This window comes from Gouania willdenowi, chromosome 9, assembly GCF_900634775.1.
Source record: "Gouania willdenowi chromosome 9, fGouWil2.1, whole genome shotgun sequence".
NCBI classification, from domain to species: Eukaryota; Metazoa; Chordata; class Actinopteri; order Blenniiformes; family Gobiesocidae; genus Gouania; species Gouania willdenowi.
The window spans coordinates 7934143-7955261 of NC_041052.1; the positions used below are offsets into that span (position 1 = coordinate 7934143).

Here is a 21119-nt window from a genome sequence, read left to right on the forward strand (position 1 = left end):
TATAAAGAACTAACTAAACAATACACAGCACAAGAAAATAACACTTCAAACATTAGTTTACCTTGTTGGACCTTTTTTCAAATTCAGATTTTATATATAGTACAATGAACTTTCTGTATAAGAATTTAAGTGCTGTACAAAGGGAGAGAGAGTAGGAGATTTAAAGCTTTTTGAAAAAATATTAACACATAGTTGCATAAGTGAAAATAAAATCTAAAATTGACATTACTATTATCATCATTATTACAGCTGTTGACTGCCATCTCTAATCCTGTACAGGATCTGCCGTCGTCACCTACGAGTTTGATGTTCATGAATTTATCATTTTTAGCTTTAAATTGAGCATCAGTGAACTTTTCATTTATACACATGACAACAAAGTTGAAACTAATATGAGCAAAAATGCACTTTTTGTAACGTTTTGGGGAGTTTTTCTCTCCTTTTTTCACTGTAATGCGAACTGTAAGCTAGCTTTGCTAGCTTGTGACGTCTGTTAGCTGTGCTAGCGTTACTAGTTTTAACCTGTAAGTCAAATTGACGCAGGGCTACATACTAAAAAATAAATAAAAACAATTATGTACTTATCGACAACTTTAAAGAAAGGTGTTTTATGGTTTTCTTTCACTTTAATTGCTCGTAAAAACAAAACAAAACTGAAACTAAAAATTAACTAAAAAAGTTGTAACCGAAAGAGCGGGATTTTTTTTTTATCTATCAGGAAGCAACTGCCACTAGTGTTTTCCAAAACTATCTTTAGCATTAACCTTTAAAAACAACTATGTAAGATAAAGCATTAGCTAATAGATAAGTTAAAAAATAAACCTAGTAAGAAGCAAACTAAAATGTGTTTCATATTTAAAATCCCAAAAGAGTCAAAAAAAAAAAATCAAACCCAGACTCTTAATCTACTACCCCAACTAATACAACTAAATAAATGTAGCTTTCTCTCTCTTAGCTGATGAAAACAAACTACAAGTTCATGACACACTTTCATGTTCACAGTTACTATGAGTTACTGCTGCATTCTCTCTTCCTTTTCTCTGCCTGGTTGGAATGTGTTGTGACAGAGGATGGTCACCTTCCTTCTTCACTAGCTTTCCTTTTCCCTAATGAAACTTTTTATGATCCGCTTCAAATGCTCAGATGTCGAAACGCTTGATGTCCTCGGTTGAGTATTGAGGAAGTGACTCAAGCTTGGTCTTTGACCAACAATAAACCAATCAAAAACCACACCTACCAGTAGAACCCCAACACACATCCTCCACCTCATGTTTTCCAAAACAAAAACTCCAGCTAACACTCTTCCTCAAAAGAACAGGTAAAGTCTCGTAACTTTTTAAAAGCATTTCCTAATTTTGACCCCAGGACTTTAAGTCTCTTTTAACTTCTACTCCCTGCCCCTCGGCCTTGTGGCTCCCGTCTCTTGCAGATCGGGCTGCTGAGACTGGAAAAGCCTCTCGGGGGAATTTAACACAGCCGCCTAGCGCTGCCTTTCATGTGGTCTGTGAGCAATTCCTTTTATCTCTCAAATACGCACTTTACAACCCGGCAGCAAAGAAGAAGAGGCGAAGAAAGCGAGCAAGAGAGAGAGAGAGAAACATGCAAGTCCAGGCCTGGTGTGGTGAGGATGAATACCGCAGGAGGATTCTTGTGACAAAGGTGCTCAGAGGAATAGCTCCAGCATTAGAATTCCCAACAGCAGTGGAGCTGTTTACAATAAGGCCTGCTGCATGTGTGCATGGGACAAGGACTATTATTTCTGTTTCTCTTGTTCATTTGTTGCTCGGTCTCCACAAATATGCACTCGTCAAAAGACTGATCTATGGTCTCGGGAGATGAGGTAATGTGTGCTACCTGTGCAATTATGAGCTCAACAGAGTTTAGTCATGGTTTAGTGAAAGCGGAGCCTGGATATCCATTTACAGTCCTTCTCAAGTCAGAGAGTTGAAAGGCCGAGAGTGGCTGAAAGAGCCGAGGCTGATCCACGAGCTTTGGGAAAGAACTAAAGATGCAAAGCTCTGTATTTGTGCAACACATAGTTGGAGAACAAGAAGAGTAACAACACTGAGATTCATTCAGAAAAAGTCAAAAAACAGAGTTCCATCTTCAGACAAGAGACTAAAGAGGCTCAGATTGTTTGGCAGGTATGTCTAGGTGTGTACTACCAACCTGGTCGATGGCGTCAGGATTTTCAGAAACATCGAAGATGACCGCCGTGGCTCCCCGCTGCACTGCTCTCTTCGCCTGGAGACACAGAGAGAAATAACCATGCGATAAATTCAGTGATGCCACAGAAAGGATTGAAAGCTCGATGTCACGTTATTAGAAAGACTTCAACCACCTCCAACCACTAGAGGGAGTTCTCTGCCTGAGTGTAACCTGTCCTGTACACAAAACCAACAAGTAAACAATGTGCTTGTAGTTTAGTTTTTCAAGTTATGATACCATAGCATAATTAAAACTGATACTAATGAGAATATTTTATTAGACAGAAGCATGGAAGAGTTTTTACTTCACTCTTAACTTTACAAAAACTCGGCCAAAGTGACTTCCCAACACAGTTCAGGTGTTTAACGGACTGATCATTATGGAAAATCAGTGGCAGATGTTTATTTTCAGGTTTACATAGAAATATCCGTATTTGGCCGAAACTGAACGGCTGCTGGAGTGAGGTGATATTACGGAGAATATTGGGAACAAACGACAACAAAATGATTTCAAGCAAATCACTGTCCTCCTTGTCTGGTGACGGAACATGAGAAATCAAGGCAAGTATGATGGAACTCCCCATACCATATAATGCGTGAAACATTTCCTAAAATGTGTTGAAACAAACTTTCAAGCGGCAATTTTGACTTTTCCTTTCTTCTTAGAGTAAGTGGGATGCGATTCATTGATCTATGAGGCCTACATTGTGATTTTATCCAATAAAAAACATTATCACTGGTCGCACCTTTAAGTTACTTGATGTTGATCAGTGTTAGAAATGATACATCATTAAATTGTAGAAATAAAAACAAGTCAGGTGGTCACATATCTAGAACTGCAGCTGCCATACAAGTGCTGCTTATTGGTGTTGCCTTTTCAATAGAGTTTTATATTGTGTAATCAGGATATACTTGTCCTCACTTAAAGCAATACAAAATCCATCACACGACGCACTGAATAATACAACTGTCTTTAAATTATGTCGACTTTTAACCATCATTTTGGAGATTTCAGCCAATCAGCAACCGGATATCATGTCATCAGGATTACTCTTTGTATTTCTGCTCCCACACAGTCTACGGTAAAAATGGCATTTTTGTCATACCTAGTTGCGTGTCATTGAGTTCCTTTGATGTTATGGCATTATTTCTATGAAGAACGGGGACATTATGCTGGACAGATTTTGATGTTGCATTTACCAGGAAATGAGACTTGGAAAATGATGATGGGCGCAGCATTTGGATGATACTATCAGAATCAGCCTTCTTACTACAAATACACAGAGGTTTTCCAGCTCAATAAGGAAATCTATGCTACCATGGCAACCACTGGATGCCTTTAATCTCATCAAACCAGTTAGAGTTGCGTGAATTAAGCACTTCCTTGAGTAACCACTGTCATTGTTTGTCAGACATGTCAACCTCAACAAGCGTGAGTTTAAAGTATTTTTTATTGCATCTGCAGCTTCTAAACCACCTTTTATTCCTACTAGTAATGTTTACATTTAATCATCTTTCATTTGAGCTGCCTTTGTAATCTGGGCTGGGTATCCCTTTAAGGGAAGGGAAAGAAGCAGCATGTGATAATATTCAAAGATTAAATAGTAACAAGAACAATAGCTTTGGTTACCAAAAACAAAGCAATGATGGAAAACCTAACGAAAATCCCCACCGTGCTCCAAAACACACGAGGAGCGTTAAAGCGGAGCAGCTGCTTTCATCTGACAGTCGGGGAAAGTCACGGCACGGAGGCCTTTGAAAGAGTTCTGCTGTAGGCAAAAGATAAAGGAAAAACTTGGACCTGCAGAAGCCCACGTTTCTACATATGAAATCCAAATTGTCTTTTTCTAATCTGAAGAAGAAAAACCATGGCTTCACATTAAATCCTGCTTTTTATGATCTAGCTTTGGTTTTTTGACTAAAATGCAACTTACTTTTAGTCAAAAATTTAGTCATCAGGACTATTTCTGTTGTAGTCTAGTTTTAGTCGACTAAATGACATTAAGATTTTAGTTGACTAAAATGTACAGGATAGGAGTTGATGTATTTTCTTCACATTTAATTAGCATTAATCAACCTGATATGGGATGTTATTAATGTTTGCAGATACACACAGACAGATTTGATGCGATCAATGTGTAAGACCACATGATCACATGAGTTCCAATTTCGTCCCATGTGATGAAACTATAGTTTAATTTTTATCAGGCAACAAAAATACAAATATATTTTGATATAGTTTTCGTTAATGTCATTTTTTTTTAAAATTTAAATAGTCGTATTCGAGTTATTGTCACTTTAAAATGTGTAATTGATGAAAATTATGACGAAAGTTTTTTGTTGACAAAATTAACAGCACATTTGGATGTCAGCACAACACAAAGCTGGAAAGTGATGATCAAAGTGACAATGTAGAGTGCTGTTACACCCTTGATTCATACGAAAATATAAATTCAAAGCATTTCTCTTCATCAGGGTATTATATTTTGAAAATGTAAACTTCTTTTGTGCATTTTAGCCGCTATTTTTAATAATTGTCTTCAGTTATTACCATTTACTTCTATTTATAACCACATATTTTTTTAAGAGTATTTTATTATTTCTGCTGTATGATGATTGACTGCTTCCAACAATATTTCGTTGTATTGTTATTATAAAGCTTCTACCTATGTTTTTTGTTGTTGTTTTTTCTGACTTCTAACATTTCACTTTTTGTTTATAAGACTTGTTTCAATGTTTCGTTCATCCCCTCTCGACTATGATTAAGAAAAATGCATTCAATTTCAATCTTGATTTTTGAGTTTAAATGAAAATAAAATAGTCACTGGTTTTTTTTAAATGAATATATCCTTTTCTAAATGGAAAATCCTAAAACCAGAACATAGACTGACCCTCATTGTTGTGGTCTGCAGACACTAAGGACAGTGAGGTGGAGAAGCAGTATGAATAAATTAATTTTAAACTAAGGTTATTATAGTTTACAGGTCGTATTGCTTCAACCCATGAACTAAGCACTAATAATGTAATATTTAGCTATTAAACCGTGTACATAGACTTGTCCGTGTAGACAGAATTATCAGTAAGATGGGAACACATTTCGAAAGTCAGGAATGTTTCAAATCCCCCACAGCTCTTTGCTTTCAAAATTACCCCTCAAACAAATTTTCTCAGACAAGACGTTTATTAAACTGGGTTTCATCTCTGAATAATGACTAATTCACCCTGACAAGTGATTCTATCATTGCCATCTGTGAACGCACTGACAATAAACCCCGACTCCAGCTTTCTTTTTGTTCTGTCCTTCTTACATAAACTAATATTGCTCTTTTCCACGCTTTTTCTCACTTCTGTGTTTGCAAAGTTCAAACACGAGCAGAGTGAAATCTCAGCTCAGCTTTTTCCCTCTCACCCAGTTCTCTCCCAAGTCTATGCTGCCAGGCTCCAGCCCCCTGTTTAATTCAGCACAAGTCTGCTGCTTTGATGTTAGCTCTCCCAGTTAATAATTAATAGCTCTTGGTAAGACGCTTTGAGAAGAAAGAAAATCTCCCTCCTGAAGAATCTCCACTCGGGCAGGCATGCGCTGCAATGCAGAGACTTGCCTGACGACAACGAAAATGCAGCCATAGGCAAACTTTCTTTCTTAAAAAACATGACACACACATCTCCTTTGCAAAACGGAAAAAATACTCGGACATCAAAGGAATGACGAATGCTGCTCAAAAACAGCTAAGAACTAAACACCTTGTTGAGGAAACACCATTTTCTTTGCTGATTCAAAGGACACACAGAGCTTCAAGTGGCTGGAGTCATGTTGAAGGAAATATAGTGTTAGTAATTTGAGACAGACTTCAGTCCTGTGTGGCAAACTCTTCACTAAAGATAAACAGCAGCACTGGTAACGCAAGCTTTCATTCATAACAGATGCACTCGACTGGAACTGGAATGTCAAGGAAAATCCTTTGGCTAAAGTTGTGGTGAAGTTTATGCACTATTGTTATATAACTTCTACCTAAAGATAGGTTTTAAAAAAATGTGAAAATAATAATAAAAATTATAGAAAAATACAATGGTCAAGCATCCATAGGAATGGAGCAAAACAACAACAACAACAAAGAAAAAAGTCAAACTAAAAATAATTAAATAATACTAACGTTTCCTAATTTTTTCTATGTATCTCAAGACTGGAGTTTTAAGCAGAAACCAGCAAAAATATCACCTTAAAAAAAGAAACAAGAAACCAGCGAACATTTGAAAATTCAATAAAAAAATAAAGTAAGTCAAAATCATATATTGTATACAGGTACTAGAGATAAGTATCTCTCTCTCTTTCTTTCTTTTTTTTTTTTTTTTACAGCAGGGACCATAAACATGTGATGGACTGATTCAAGGGCCACATTATTTAAATAAATTCAGAATAATGACCAATCTGTGCATTAATACAGGAAATATCAGATGTTTAGGGGGTGTTTTATTGTTATTTTGCATATTTTAGTTGTTTTTTTTTTTACTGTGTTTTTGTTATTTTATATATTTTTTGTCCTTTTGAGCATTTTTTTCTGTATATTTATACATTTATTGTTGTACTTTTGTGCATATTCGCTGTTGTTTTTTGTGCTCTGTCCCCTTGGTGTGGGAGCATCAGTGTGAATGAGCTGATATTGCAAAGCACTTTGGGACTACTTCGATGGTCAGAAAAGTGCTATATAAATAAATTCCATTTACCATTTACTTCAAGGGACCAAAACAATTTGACCGGGGGTTACATGGGGCCCCTGGGCCACCAGTTGCCCATTATAGCATACCATACAGTCGGTGTTGCCCCCTAGTGGCTATAGGACTTCATGTATGTCACAAAGTCAGTAACATCTCTCGTCTGCACAAATCTATTTGCAAAGTAGAATATAAAATAAATAAAAATAAACAAAAAGCGTGATTGAGTTGATTGAGATTGACCTGAACAGTTGATGACGAAAATATTGAGTCCCCTAATTTAATATAGATGAAATCAGGGATTCTCCAAAAAAAGGAAACAGGCGCAGAAAGTGTGTACAAGAAACCAATGTTTATAAGGGTTAATGTTATAGGATAAAATAGTTAGGATTTCAAGTGTCTAGCTTCAAGGGTATGTCATACACCGCCAGCTAAACAAACATCTAACTGGCTTGTAGACATTGAAATTAGGGTACCATTATCCCTACAGTGACTATAAACCTCAGCAGAAAGCAGCGAGAGCTCAGTCTAGACACAGAGGAAAATGAAAGCTATGTTTAGCATCCCTAAGTAAGCCTGCCAGCTTGTAAGATCTGAAGGAGAGACATTTGAACCCATCTGGAAAAGAGGCTTCTCCCACTATAGCGCACACTCTGACATAAGATGAGGATTCCCATAGCGAAGATGGAAAAATATGATTTTTAAAAACAGAAGTTAGTGTGGTGGCACGCAGACAGGCAAACACCTGCATTGCTTTGATTCCTCTATCATGTTACTGGCCTTTTCTTGTCACATTTCTTCCCATATTCTCCTCTCCCGTTTTATTCCCTCCTCTTCCTCCTCCTCCTCCTCCTCCTCCATGCTTTCCTTTCCCTCTCTTTCTGCACTGCTATAATTAAAGCAATTAAGTCTTCTGAAGACTCTCCACTGCTATTATGCTGTAATTTCATGTTGCCTCCTGGCTTTACAGTTTATTAAAAGATAAAGGCATACTTTTCTCCTGTGGATTTTCTTATATGTGGTCACCCACCCCTTTTTTTTTCCTATTTTCCCTCGCTTCCTTTCTAAGTAGGCAACACATTATTTACATTTAACTAAAATAAAAGTTTTCACTGTGGTTTCGCTTTATCTGATGAGAAAAAAGGCCACTTTCTTATTGAGTTGCCTGGACCGTGTGGATCTGAACAAACAAACCAAAAAGTCAATGAACTGTTTGACAGAACACTTAAAAAAAAGATCTGGCACTAAGTTGAATGCACTTTTAAATGTTAAATAAGGAATTCATCTTTAAAAAGTGAAGAAATTATAGAATGTTAGCTGACGGCACCAGATGCTAACAATTAGCCGGAAGCTAGCTTAAATTAGTAGGGTAGCTATGTACTGTAGCTAGCTGATGTGCAAGGCAAGCTAACACAAAATATACCCTTATCTATAAAAGTTTTCACTGTGGTTTGGCTTCATTTGACAAACAAACAAACAAACAAAAAAGTCAATGAACAGTTTGACCAAACACTTTTAATTAAAAAAACCCAACAAAAACACTACACTTTTAGATATTAAATAAGAAATTCATCTGCAAAAAGTTAGGACATTATTGAATATTGGCTGACAGTACCTGATGCTAACAATGAGCTGTTGGCTAGCTTAAATTATTCTTAAAATACATAGGGTAGCTATGTCGCTAGCTGTTGTGCAAGGCTAGCTAACACAAAACAAAGCCGTGTCTGCAGTTATCAAACATATCATTATGTCTTCCTGGTTTTGAGTAGCAAACAGCTAATAGCATATTGCTTTGCTGTAAACGCTTTGGGGACCAGCCATTTCTACATTCCTATAGCTAAAAATATAGCCTTTGATGTCCAACCTTTTGTTAGGAAAGGTAAGGTGTTGAAGTTGTAGGTTGAGGGCAGGAATAGTGTTGAAGTCTTAAGTTAGTTTAATTAAAACTCAAAAATGAAAAAACTCCAAGTCCCAGAAATCAAAGTACGATATTTTCTGGGCTATAGAGCAAATGGGTTGTTTTGGTCCCCATTTTCCTCCTTTACGAGTCACAATCAAATGTGGCAAACACCAAATTATCCTATATAAGATTATCCTATAAGATTACTGTGATACGGGTCAATGCCGACATCGTAAATATTAAAGTTGTTCAATATTTTTGACCAAAACTTCTTGTTTGTGTGTGTGGGAAAGCCGACGATTCCAGACTCAAGACCATGTGTTTCGGGTCATGGAACAAAATGCAGCCAATCAAGACGCAAACTGACTGAGAAACACGTAATGCTGCATTCAAAAGAAATCTGCAACCGGCCTTTCCGTCCGACTTTAAAATTCTATGGTGTTCCAAGTCACTTTTTCAAGCAGAGAATTGGGAAATCCAGAGTTACTTGGAATGCACATGAGTCAAGTTGTTAGAACTCATTTGATCACGCAAGATTTTGGTCTTGGAGAAAGATCGGAGGTGGGACAGAATCCCTCTTAAGCTACGAGAAGGAACAAACAAGACCAGAATGACTAGGAACGTTTATTAACTAGAAACCTGCACTCTTTTATGATTACTGATAACACTTAAATCAAATACTGCAAATACACAATGTGCTTTTCAGAGAGCCAATGAGCTTCTACTTTCTTCTCACACCTTAAGATTTCAATCTCTCCTTTTTTACGGTTTACAATATAAATCAATGAGGCTTTGGGGGAAGAAAAGCATTTAACAGAAGACCTCAGAAGCAGTTCCTCTTAAGCGGCTTTAAAAAGTGTTTACAAAGCACATAAAATCCACTTGTGTGTCTCACAGCAGTCAGAGGGACAGGCCTGGAAAAACTCATCGAGCACCTCTTCATTTGATTGCTTTCATCTAAACTGACAGTTTATCTAACATAAACACACGGGGGAAAGAAATCACTTGAAGCACTCGGCGAACTCAGCAAGTGCTGTCAATATCCAGAAGAGGTGAGATCACAAACGGAGTGCTGAATTGATTTGGTGTTTTCCCAAGTCAAAACACCAGCAGGATTGAGGAGGAAAAACCTCCGCCAACCACCAAATATCCTCTTTCCTATCATGACACTCCATCAATTACATACCGAGATATGACTTCTTGATGTTTTTTTGGATGTTTTTGTTTGGGTGCAAATGATGACCGGCTGCTCACACTCCACCAAATTGGAAAATACTAAATATGAAATGGCCACTTTTGACCACATGATCTCTTCTCCACAAACTAATGAGGACCTTTGGAGTTACTTGTGTGACTGAACTATAATTAACGGCTTCTGATACAACTAGGGGTTGCATAAAAGTTGGAAAACTTCTGGTAAATTTCCACGGGAACTTAAGCTCAGGAAATTGGGGAATATTCAAGAATATGGACTTTATTAAATGCACCGAAAATAGGGAGTAACTTTTAAATAACAGATGCTGATATGCTAAAATATGTTTTCCCAACTATGTTTGCGGAGAAACTAAACCCCTAGGTTTTTGCTGACCTGCAAATAGGGGGAAATTTAAAAAATGCCTTGATTATGGGCGTTGCTCTGAGTAGCAACACAATTCTGCATGGAGCTGTCAATCAAGGAAACCTAGTCCCTCCTTCCATCTTTTATAGGAGGGGCGGGACCAACGGTAACTGTTTGTGATGTCACGGATACTAAAAGATGTCACTGATCTAATCTCAGCCATTATCAACATTAAATTGCAAAAACTGGCGTTCAACCCATAGAGTTTATTCACTGACATTTTACAACTAAAAACACTACATTTAAATACATAGACTAAAATGTGAAGAGTGAGACTAAGATCAATAAACTACATTACTTCATACCTAATCATGTATTCAGCATGGTTTTAGGGTGTATGTACATTGTAATATAAGCTTGGGAATAATAAAAAAAAAACTTTTTATAGGAAGTATTTATTGAATTAACCGGAAATTGTTAGTAACTTTTGATTAACGGATGATGACAAACAAAAACATATTTTCCCCAACAATGTTTAACATCCCTGTTAAGGGCCAACCTTCAATTTAAATAATTTCCTGTGAATTCCCGCGGAAAGTTTCCAAATTTAGAACATTGAAACCCTAGTTGAAATATGGTTTTTTAAATTGTAATACTTTGCATGATTGTCAATACTTATGCTTGGATATGACACAAGTATTTATAATTACTCCCAATTTCATGTTAATTCCAATACAGTTTTCCCTTGAGAAGTTTAGATTTTTGAAATTTCGCCAAAACTCCCAAGCTTAAATTTCCGTGGAAATTTACTGAAAATGTTCTGCCCCTTTGCAACCGTCTAGATGTAACTAGACCTTACGAGATATTGGTGTAACACTATGGGAAAACCCCTGAAAACAAGAGTGTTTTCACAGGTGTGTTGGTCATGTTGTCACCTACCGACTTGGAATAGTTGTGTGTTTGTCAGGTCCTAATCAGGAGAAAATGGAATATTGTGATTTGTTCAAGGTCAAAGCGATAGGAATGGAGGGAAAAACATTCATCAGACGACTACAAAGCCCTGCCCAGGTACTCTGATCCTTGACCCTGAGTCTGTGCTGTACATCATGTACATTCAATGCACGCGCGCACAAGTAAAGAACGTTCAAATCCCTAAACGACAGGCAGAATTGTGCAACAAACAGAAAGCATCAGGAAGCAGAAATGTCAGCTTGAGGGGGGGGGGCATTATGGATCTCACTAGGGGACAAACATAACAAATCAGAGACGGAGCGTAAAGGATTTAATTCTGCAGTCCTTCAAAAACAAAACCCACACTGAGTGGACTGGTGATTTCTTACTTCTTTTATTCTTCTACCACCTCCAACCTCGCACAAAAATACACAGACAAGAATTCATTCATGCACATTTCTCTGTTTGCATCAGCGCACAATGTGGGGTGGCCAATCGCCCAATATTGCATAACCGGAATTATACAAGTAAACTGTGCTATCAAACGGTGTGTGTGCAAGAGCATGTGCTTGTGTGTGTGTGTGTGTGTGTGTTGTGTGCTGTGTGCGTGCAAGGGGGCAACTCTCAGGAGGCCTGCCCGCGGAACTTGGCACCAAGCCGACCCCATTAAAGAGTGAAAAGAGCAAGCGAGGGAGAAAGTGTAGCGGCGAGTGTTCTCCTTCCTGTCTCATATGACCAATTCATGTCCTCCTCATACACACTTTTATCTATCGTATTGTACAAAAGGTGACGACTGTCAGCTTGACAGGAAAGTTGTAAAACAGCTACTGCATGTGAGCACGGAGTGGAAATGAACCCTTTTGTCCACCTGCACATCAGCTGATAAATTCGGAAATCTAAGAGCTACAACCTTTTTTTTTTTTTTTTTTTTTTACTGGTCACTACTTACAAATACAGCATGCAAATAGTTTTTATCCCAAACACAGTGTGTCACAATAATTTGTAGGGGTGTCCGGATACAGAGAACAATAGTTAGCAACAGTAGGTAAATGAGAAAAACTCACCCATTTATCATTAACCAATGGGTTGTATACATTTTAACTTCAAACATAAGAATATTCACCAATTGAATAAAATAAATACATTAGAAGACCCTGAAAATGAGTATTGTGTATATAATTTTTTTCGCTGATATTAGGCCAATATCAATATAATTTTTTTACACGCATTTGAAGCATGTTTGTAGATATTTTGGTTCAACTAGTGACTACTTTTATCTTACGTGCTTACATTTTCCACAATCACAGAAAATAGGAAAAACGAAATCAGGTTCCTGAAACGAAAATGGCAATATTGTTTTTTTTTTTATTAAAAAAAAAAAAAAAAATCAAACAGAAATTGCAATATGACAGAATGTACCCTCACATGCATGTTTTAGGACAATATCATGCATTTACACAAAATTATTCACCTTAATTGGAAGGGCAAAAAGACAGAAATGTCAATTCTTGTGCAAAATGTGATGTATTCTAACACAATATGAGTAAGCTCACCTTCTGGAATGGAAATAGAATAACATATGGCACGGACTAAACCCTCATCTACATATTTTGGGACAATATCACGCATTTTTCCAACGTAAAACAGGTGGTTTAATGTGTAAAAACTTTAGCAAACTGACAGATGTCGAATCTCACGCAAAATCTTGCATAATTTTACAGTGGAGAATAATACAATTAATAACAATAGTTAACTCAAATAACCATATTAAACATGTTTGTGATGATTTCAGGAAGTTTAAAAGCCAGTAATGAGATCTGAAACTGATTAGAATAAAATACATTTAATTTTTGAAATGGTGGCATTTGTGTGGACGACTGGTTCATTGTTATTTTTATTACTACTGTAATTATTGATAAAGTCTTCAGTTGGTCACAAGTGAAAACATTCACCCGTTAAATAATAACAGTGATCTGTATTGGTGCCTTCTCTAATTGTGAACCAAGTTTTTTTCTTAGAATTTAATACCTACATTTATTTGAAAATGTTTAACATTACCAATGAAAAACATAATGAAATGAGTTTTTATGAGTTTTTCCATATTTTAAACTACATATGTTCTAAAAAGCTGAAAAAATGCTACTGCATTAGAATTCTAGTAGCTTTTAGCTCCATTTTTATTGATATGAGAAAGAAATTGGGATTTTATCAAAAGTTAAACCAATAAGTGGTTGAGTTGGGCTTTTTACAACTTTATTTTTCTATTGATGGTTTTTTTCTTCATTTAAATGAACATTTCCCTAATGAGGGCCACACCCTGTGGTTGTTTCTGCAGACCAATCCCTTCGGTATTGTATAAAAAGAAGGCAATTAAACATCGGAATAGTTTTCATCATGGGGCCATAAAGCAGCACGGCTGAAAAAGCATTGTGGTTTTTTACAAAGTTCGACGACCATCATTAAGTTTAGATTCCGCCCGCTTGTTATGTTGGGACTAGATGCTGGTAGAAAGTTGATGTTTACTCCGTATACTACAAAGATAAAATAAACTTCTAGGAATTTGATTTTATCCCTAAATATATAGGTTTTCCACAGTCCACTGCGATTCTTACCTGCATATTAACAAATTCACCCAATGATGTAAAATCATACAATGACTCAAATCATTCCTAATCTGGAAATCTTTCAAACTTTATTCTTTCTGTTGCCGACTGTAATGAAAAAGTGAAAGAAAAGAAACACTAAGGCTCCACTTTTCCCCTCTGTCCCCATTGTTTCCTTCGGTTTTGGTCTCCACACAGGCAAGTAAAAATGAATGGCGAGACAGGTTAATATCACAATTTAAGCTGTTTAACCTTAGGTTTTAATTATAGCATGAATAAAAATATTTTGAGTATAATTGTAAGGCTTCCGATTTTATGTGATTGCAGAAACTGACAACTGAAAGTCTTTTTTATGATTTAAAATTTGACACAGAAATGCTTCACAGGAATATTTTGGGACAATTACAACCTCATTTTCACTGGTAAACGGGTGATTGAATGTCTTGAAAATATTATTTTGCCAATACTCGTTCAAAAATCTCATTATCTAGTTATGGTTCAAGTAATGATCATGTGATCCTGTGAATGATAATGGTTCCAGACCTTAATCTGAAGTATATTTAATGTGTTGTGATTAACAAGCGGTTTATATTATTATAACTGGATTTAACGCTGAACAGGCACAGGTTTAGCTGATGGTGTTTTAGCTGAACTGGTGATAAGTTTATCTACTGACACGTCTCAGCAGGAGCATCGCACCTACAAGCACACGACTGGGTGGGATTTCATGCAACACATGAGGGTGATTCGCTGGTTGGAGGTAATTAAAGGTTTCACGAAATGTTTTTGGATCATATCACACAATTCCATGGTATTTTATAGATTAAATGGGTTGACTAGGGTCTAGCAGTGTGGCTAACATTGCTCTAGCAATGACATCTTGTTTGATTTCAGCGTAACCATCTCCTTTTTGTAAATCATCTGAAGTAATTGACTATATTTACCTTATTTAGCATGTTTGGTACAATTTTGGGACGTTTAATAGCCAGTAAAGTCATTTAATGGAAAAAATTATGAAATGGGAAAAGAAAAGTGTAAAGTGATGCAGAACTAGGTAATTCCGAAACAGAATTTGAGAAACTCTGACACAGAAAATCGGAGGCTCTATATTTTTTAAGCAGTGGCTATCCGTACGTTTGCCATATCAATATACCGACATTCTATCTGTACACAGCACCCTTCATTGGCCAGTTTAGGTCACGTGATTGGTCAGTCATTGGCCAGTTTAGGTCACGTGACTAAGACTAAACCTAACCTTAAACCTAACCTTAAGACGCTACGTATGTGTACTTCAGTAAACGTACCAATAGCACCGAGGGTTGTCCGAAAGGCAACCGTACGAATAGACACTTTCTATTTCTTTAGTCAGACTTGGCTCCGGGGCACCCTAGGGGTCTGCAATTTAAATTGATGGTGTAGCAATAACAAGTGCACAACAAAGCAACAAAGAAACCACAAGCCAGAAAGCCAAAAAAACCTCCCAAATACTTTAACGGAGGTGGATTAAATGGTCAACCCTGATCTGCCCAAAAATTCCATGATCAACGTGGTCTAAAGTCAAAACACCAAAACAATCGAGGTGCTTGGCCTTGTAGAATACTTTGTTTTTTGCACAAATACACGCCTGATTTAAGGTAGACGGTGCAGATAAAACAAGTCGGTGCACAACCCATGCTGCCAAGCTCTATTGGTTCAAATTAATGCAGCAATTGTAAACATCAATGTTTGACGTATGTTTGTAAACTCATAACGCACATGCATGATGGTTTCTTTCAGCCAAAAACAAAGAACAAACAGCAAAGTTCAGCTCGTGGGTTAACTCCTAACCACAGAGCTCATACATGGAGGTGCACCTGCCACACACAGCTGACAAGGACTGGAGGACTGAATAAATTATCAGTCACCATCAACCCATGAAGTGGCTACCTGACTTTTCTGGTTTTTCAACACAACAACATTGCCCCACAGCTATTGTGGTTTCCTTCACCACCGATGCTTTTATTATAAATGTATGCAGTGTAATCCATATGAGCCGGGGCACCTCCCTCGTCTCCCCTTACCTTAATTCGTCTGCAGTGATACAATTTTCTCTCTAATCTCTCTGTGCCTCGGAGCTGCTTTGAGACCGTGTCCGTGCTTGCTTGAAAGAGAACTTCACTATTGTTACCTCTCTTGTAATACACTGTGCCGCTGCTTGTGAAGGGGTGTTGCCACCACTTGCTGCCTTCTTACCCTGGGCAAATAAATGGAGCAGGTCAGGACTCGGCCCTTTAACCCCCACTTTGCCTGTTTTTTTATGTTTCATCGTCTTGCACAAGGAGGCATTTCTAAGCAGACGGTTACATATCATTAGATGTCATTAGACGAACTGAGTAATTACCGAGGATGTATGTAAAGCAGGGTGCGCACATAAGGACTTTCTGAATCAAAAGATATTTTTTTAATCTGTTACAGACTCCAAAAATCAGGTCTAGAACAGTTGTGATCTAATGCTGCGACCCAAGCAACTCGGAATTTGAGATTTTACAACATGCTCCTTGAAAAAGTGACTTGGAAAACTTGAAGTTGGAGCTCCTACTCGGTAAAAGTCGGGGGAAAATCTAACATTATAGAGGTCAGCCATGTTTGAGATATTTCGACGTGCTGCTGATGAATTCGCGTGAACTCGCAGATCGCAAAAGCAGAGTTCTGAGTCGCTTTGAACGTATCATTACGTGTTTCCAAGTCAGCTTGCATTTTTATTGGCTGCGTTCTGTTCCATGTTACAAATCACAGGGTCATGAGTCGGGAGTTGTCGGCTTTTTCCACAAACGTGACAAGTTTTGGTCGTAGATATTGAACAAGTTTAATATTTACGATTGTCGGCCCCAACCCGTTTCAGAACCGATTATCTCAGACCACAGGATTATAAAACATAAAATAATCTGGCATTTGCCGTCCTTGGTTGAGAAGATTGAAAATTGGGACAAAAACAGCCCGATAATCTTTGTGTGTGTTCCCCACTTTAGTCTGTCACATTCAAATCCCATTATTTACCAGGTTGTCAATCTGTCAAAAGATTTAGGTAATTTCAAGTAATTGGCAAAATAAAAATGAGATATAACAAATTTCTTTGACGTATTAGTCCTTCCACCCATCAATCTTCTGACCGGCTTGCTCCTATTTTTCAGGGCTGCAGGGGTCTGCCGGTGCCTATTTCCAGCTCTCATTGGGCGCTAGGCAGGGGTACACCCTGGACAGGTCGCCAGTCCATCACAAAGCAGTATTAGTCCCCCTAGAAATTAATTTATTGCTACATTTTCCTTAAAACACATTTTTCCTTTGACCACAACAAAACCACTCCTCCTTATCTGCAGCCTCACACAACAATAAAACACAACAAAAAAACTATTATATACAGTGGTATGCAAAAGTTTGGGCACCCTTGTAAATGTTCATGATTTTCCTTAATAAATAATTGGTTGTTTGGATAACAAATTCCAGTTAAATTTATCATATAGGAGACAAACACAGTGATATTTGAGAAGTGAAATAAAGTTTATATGATTTACAGAAAGTGTGCTAGAATTATTTAAACAGAATTAGGCATGTGCATAAGTTTAGGCACCCTTGCATCTTATTGATTTTAATACTCTTAGCACTAATTATTGGAACTCAAAATTGTTTTGGTAACCTCAGTGATCCTTGATCTCCATACACAGGTGAATCCAATCATGAGTCAGGGTATTTAAGTAGGAAAATTCTAGGTGTTTCCTCTTTGCATCTTCTCTGATTAGTGGCAACATGGGAGCCTCAAAACACCTCTCAAATGACCTGAAAACAAAGATTATTCAACATCATGGTTTAGGGGAGGGATACAAAAAGCTATCCCAGCGATTTAAGCTTTCAGTTTCAACTGTGAGGAACATTGTGAGGAATTGGAAGACCACAGGCACAGTTCTAGTTAAGGCCCGAAGTGGAAGACCAAGAAAGATCTCCGAAAGGCAGCGGCGCAGGATGGTGAGAACAGTCACAGTCAACCCGCAGACCAGCTCCAAAGACCTACAACATCAGCTTGCTGCAGATGGTGTCACTGTGCACCCTTCCACTATTCAGCGCACTTTACACAAGGAGATGCTGTATGGAAGAGTAATGCGGAAAAAGCCTTTTCTCTGCACACGCCACAAACGGGGTCGCTTGAGGTATGCTAAAGCACATTTGGACAAGCCAGCTTCATTTTGGAACAAGGTGCTGTGGACTGATGAAACTAAAATAGAGTTATTTGGGCATAACCAGGGGCGTTATGCATGGCGGAAAAAGAACACAGCATTCCAAGAAAAGCACTTGCTACCTACAGTAAAGTTTGGTGGTGGTTCCATCATGCTGTGGGGCTGTGTGTCCAGTGCAGGCACTGGGAATCTTGTTAAAGTTGAGGGGCGCATGGATTCCTCTCAATATCAGCAGATTCTGGAGAACAATGTCCAGGAATCAGTGACAAAGTTGAAGTTGCGCCGGGGCTGGATCTTTCAACAAGACAATGATCCTAAACACTGCTCAAAATCTACTAAGGCATTCATGCAGAGGAACAAGTACAACATCCTGGAATGGCCGTCTCAGTCCCCAGACCTGAATATTATTGAAAATGTATGGTGTGCTTTAAAACGGGCGGTCCATGCTCGGAAACCATCAAACCTGACTGAACTAGAGATGATCTGCAGAGAAGAATGGTCCAAAATACCTCCCACCAGAATCCAGACCCTAAGATCAAGGATCACTGAGGTTACCAAAACAATTTTGAGTTCCAATAATTAGTGCTAAGAGTATTAAAATCAATAAGATGCAAGGGTGCCTAAACTTATGCACATGCCTAATTCTGTTTAAATAATTCTAGCACACTTTCTGTAAATCGAATAAACTTTATTTCACTTCTCAAATATCACTGTGTTTGTCTCCTATATGATAAATTTAACTGGAATTTGTTATCCAAACAACCAATTATTTATTAAGGAAAATCATGAACATTTACAAGGGTGCCCAAACTTTTGCATACCACTGTATATATATATATATATATCACTGGTGCTCAACAGAAGTCCTTTGAGGACTCATTCTATAGAAGAGATCAGTGGTATGTCTTATTAAAGATACATAACTGAGCAAAACAGCAGCTAAGAAGTGCTGCATCGTGTATGTAGGGCCACAGACAACCGACAGAAAACAAGGCATTTACTTCCTGAAACGGAAATGGCAATTTTGTTATAATATTAATAAGCCTTCATAATATAATAGCCTTTGATAACATAGAAATAAGGAAAAGGAAATCTGAAGAAAAACGAGTAAACTTACGATCCAATTTTGAACAGAAAATTGTTTCTAAAGAGTTGATTAAAATTATTTGAACAAATTCAAGTGTTGTGTTGCCAGATTGGACGGATTCGAACCAGTTAGGAGGGTTTGAAAAACATAATTTTGTGGTGAAAAAAAAAATGATTGAGGTGTAGAAACGTGTCATATCTAAACTAGTCCCACTACCATTTAGTTTTTGGGAGGTTTTCAATGGGGGGGGGTTGCAGTTCCGCTGTCACCCTCATAAACAAACTGAAACACACACACACACACTAATCTCTTCTCTCTGGCAGAAGATAAGACTAAGTTTGAGCAGGATGCTATTTTCACCCATGTCCTTCCATACAGTGGAGGAATCATGTAGTCAGATTACTCATGTGGGACTGGGTTGAGTTTGAGACACAAATGGGGCATCTGCCTCTAACCTGATATCCACGGTATATGTGACTGATAGCTCAGAGATGAGGCTAAACGACACAAATATTCATCGCAAGTAAAAAGTAGCTCAATTAAATAGTACTCAAAGTAAATGTTACTATAGTTACCAGTGGTGTAAAGAGTACTGATATATATCCTACTCAAGTAAAAGTACTGTTACTTGATTGAAATTGTACTCAAATACAAGTACAAGTAAGTCATACATAAAATACTCAAGTATAAGTAAAATGTAGCTTATTTAAATCGTACTCAAAGTAAAAGTTACTAGTTACTTTCACCCCCACATTTATTTTTAGTAATAAATCTGACCACGGTTCCATTGCATACAGTAAACATTTCATGCGTAAACTTAAAAAGGCAGGAGACAAAATCTTGCACAATTGAAACTTTATTTTCCACAAAGGGATCTGTATAAAATAAAAGGTTTGTCAAAATGTGCAATTCGTTTTAAAACAAAATAACATCAACTAGTTAAATTTGAAAGAAGAAAAAAATTTAGGATCTAAGTATAGCTACATTTATGAATTTTGAAAGTGAGAAAATAACCGGCATTCAATGCTGTTTTGGCGTAGTACATTACGTTTAATTTGATTGTAGTCTGGTCATTTTTTTGTTTCACAATGTCGTTACTTTCACCCCCACGTTTATTTTTGGTCATACATTTTGTCACAGTTCCCTTGCATACAGTAAACATCTCATATCACAACTCAAAATGTACAGTTCTTTTTCAAATAAAATAACACCAATGAAAATAATTCAAAATAAAAAAAATTATCGGACTATACAGTATAGCTACATTTACGAACTCTAGAACTGAGAAAATAACCAGCATTCAATGCTGTTTTGGCGCGGTGCATTACGTTTAATCTGATTGGTTGGCTATAATGTGATGCACTTGATTGTTGTCTGGTCATTTCAGTTTCACAATGTATGTTGATAATTTAAAAACAAAAACAAACAAACAAACATAAAAAATCACATTTAATTATAAGATTACAATTTTAATTCGCAGACATTTATTAAAAGCGATGTATAACACACGGTTTTGGGGTTAAGGGACTTGCTTAATGTTCCATAGTAATAGCAAAGGTTGGATTTTAAACATTAAAATAAAATAGGCCATATTTCCAAAACTGTTAAACTATTCCATTACTTTTCAAGAGTGGAAAATAAAGTCCATAACTTTTCCAAAAATTTCATCACCGTGGGGACCCTGATATACTCCAAAAGGTACAAGTACCCATAAAAGCAACTCAATTACAGTAACATGAGTACTTGTAATCCATTACTTTCACCTCTGCAAATCCACAACTGTGGTTAAGATCAAAAAGCAACGCAAAGGAGGAGAGAAAGTAGAGGGAAACAACTCCTCAATGGTACTAAATGAACTTTATTCTTCTTCCTGTTATTTCTTCTCTCCTCACACA

General features: G+C 37.2%; 2 protein-coding genes across 2 annotated transcripts in view; one reads left to right on the forward strand and one right to left on the reverse strand.

The window, feature by feature from the left end:
* The window catches only part of kremen1 (kringle containing transmembrane protein 1), a 71117-nt gene extending 70382 nt beyond the window's left edge, over positions 1-735 (forward strand). The window contains exon 10 of the mRNA XM_028456909.1: positions 719-735. Coding sequence (XP_028312710.1) covers positions 719-735 — 17 coding nt within the window. The remainder of the gene's footprint in view (positions 1-718) is intronic.
* Positions 736-1139: 404 nt separating this feature from the next.
* znrf3 (zinc and ring finger 3) overlaps positions 1140-21119 on the reverse strand; it is an 83305-nt gene continuing 63325 nt past the window's right edge. The window contains exons 3-4 of the mRNA XM_028456910.1: positions 2170-2244; positions 1140-1199 (exon numbers count right to left, since the gene is read on the reverse strand). Coding sequence (XP_028312711.1) covers positions 1140-1199; positions 2170-2244 — 135 coding nt within the window. The remainder of the gene's footprint in view (positions 1200-2169; positions 2245-21119) is intronic.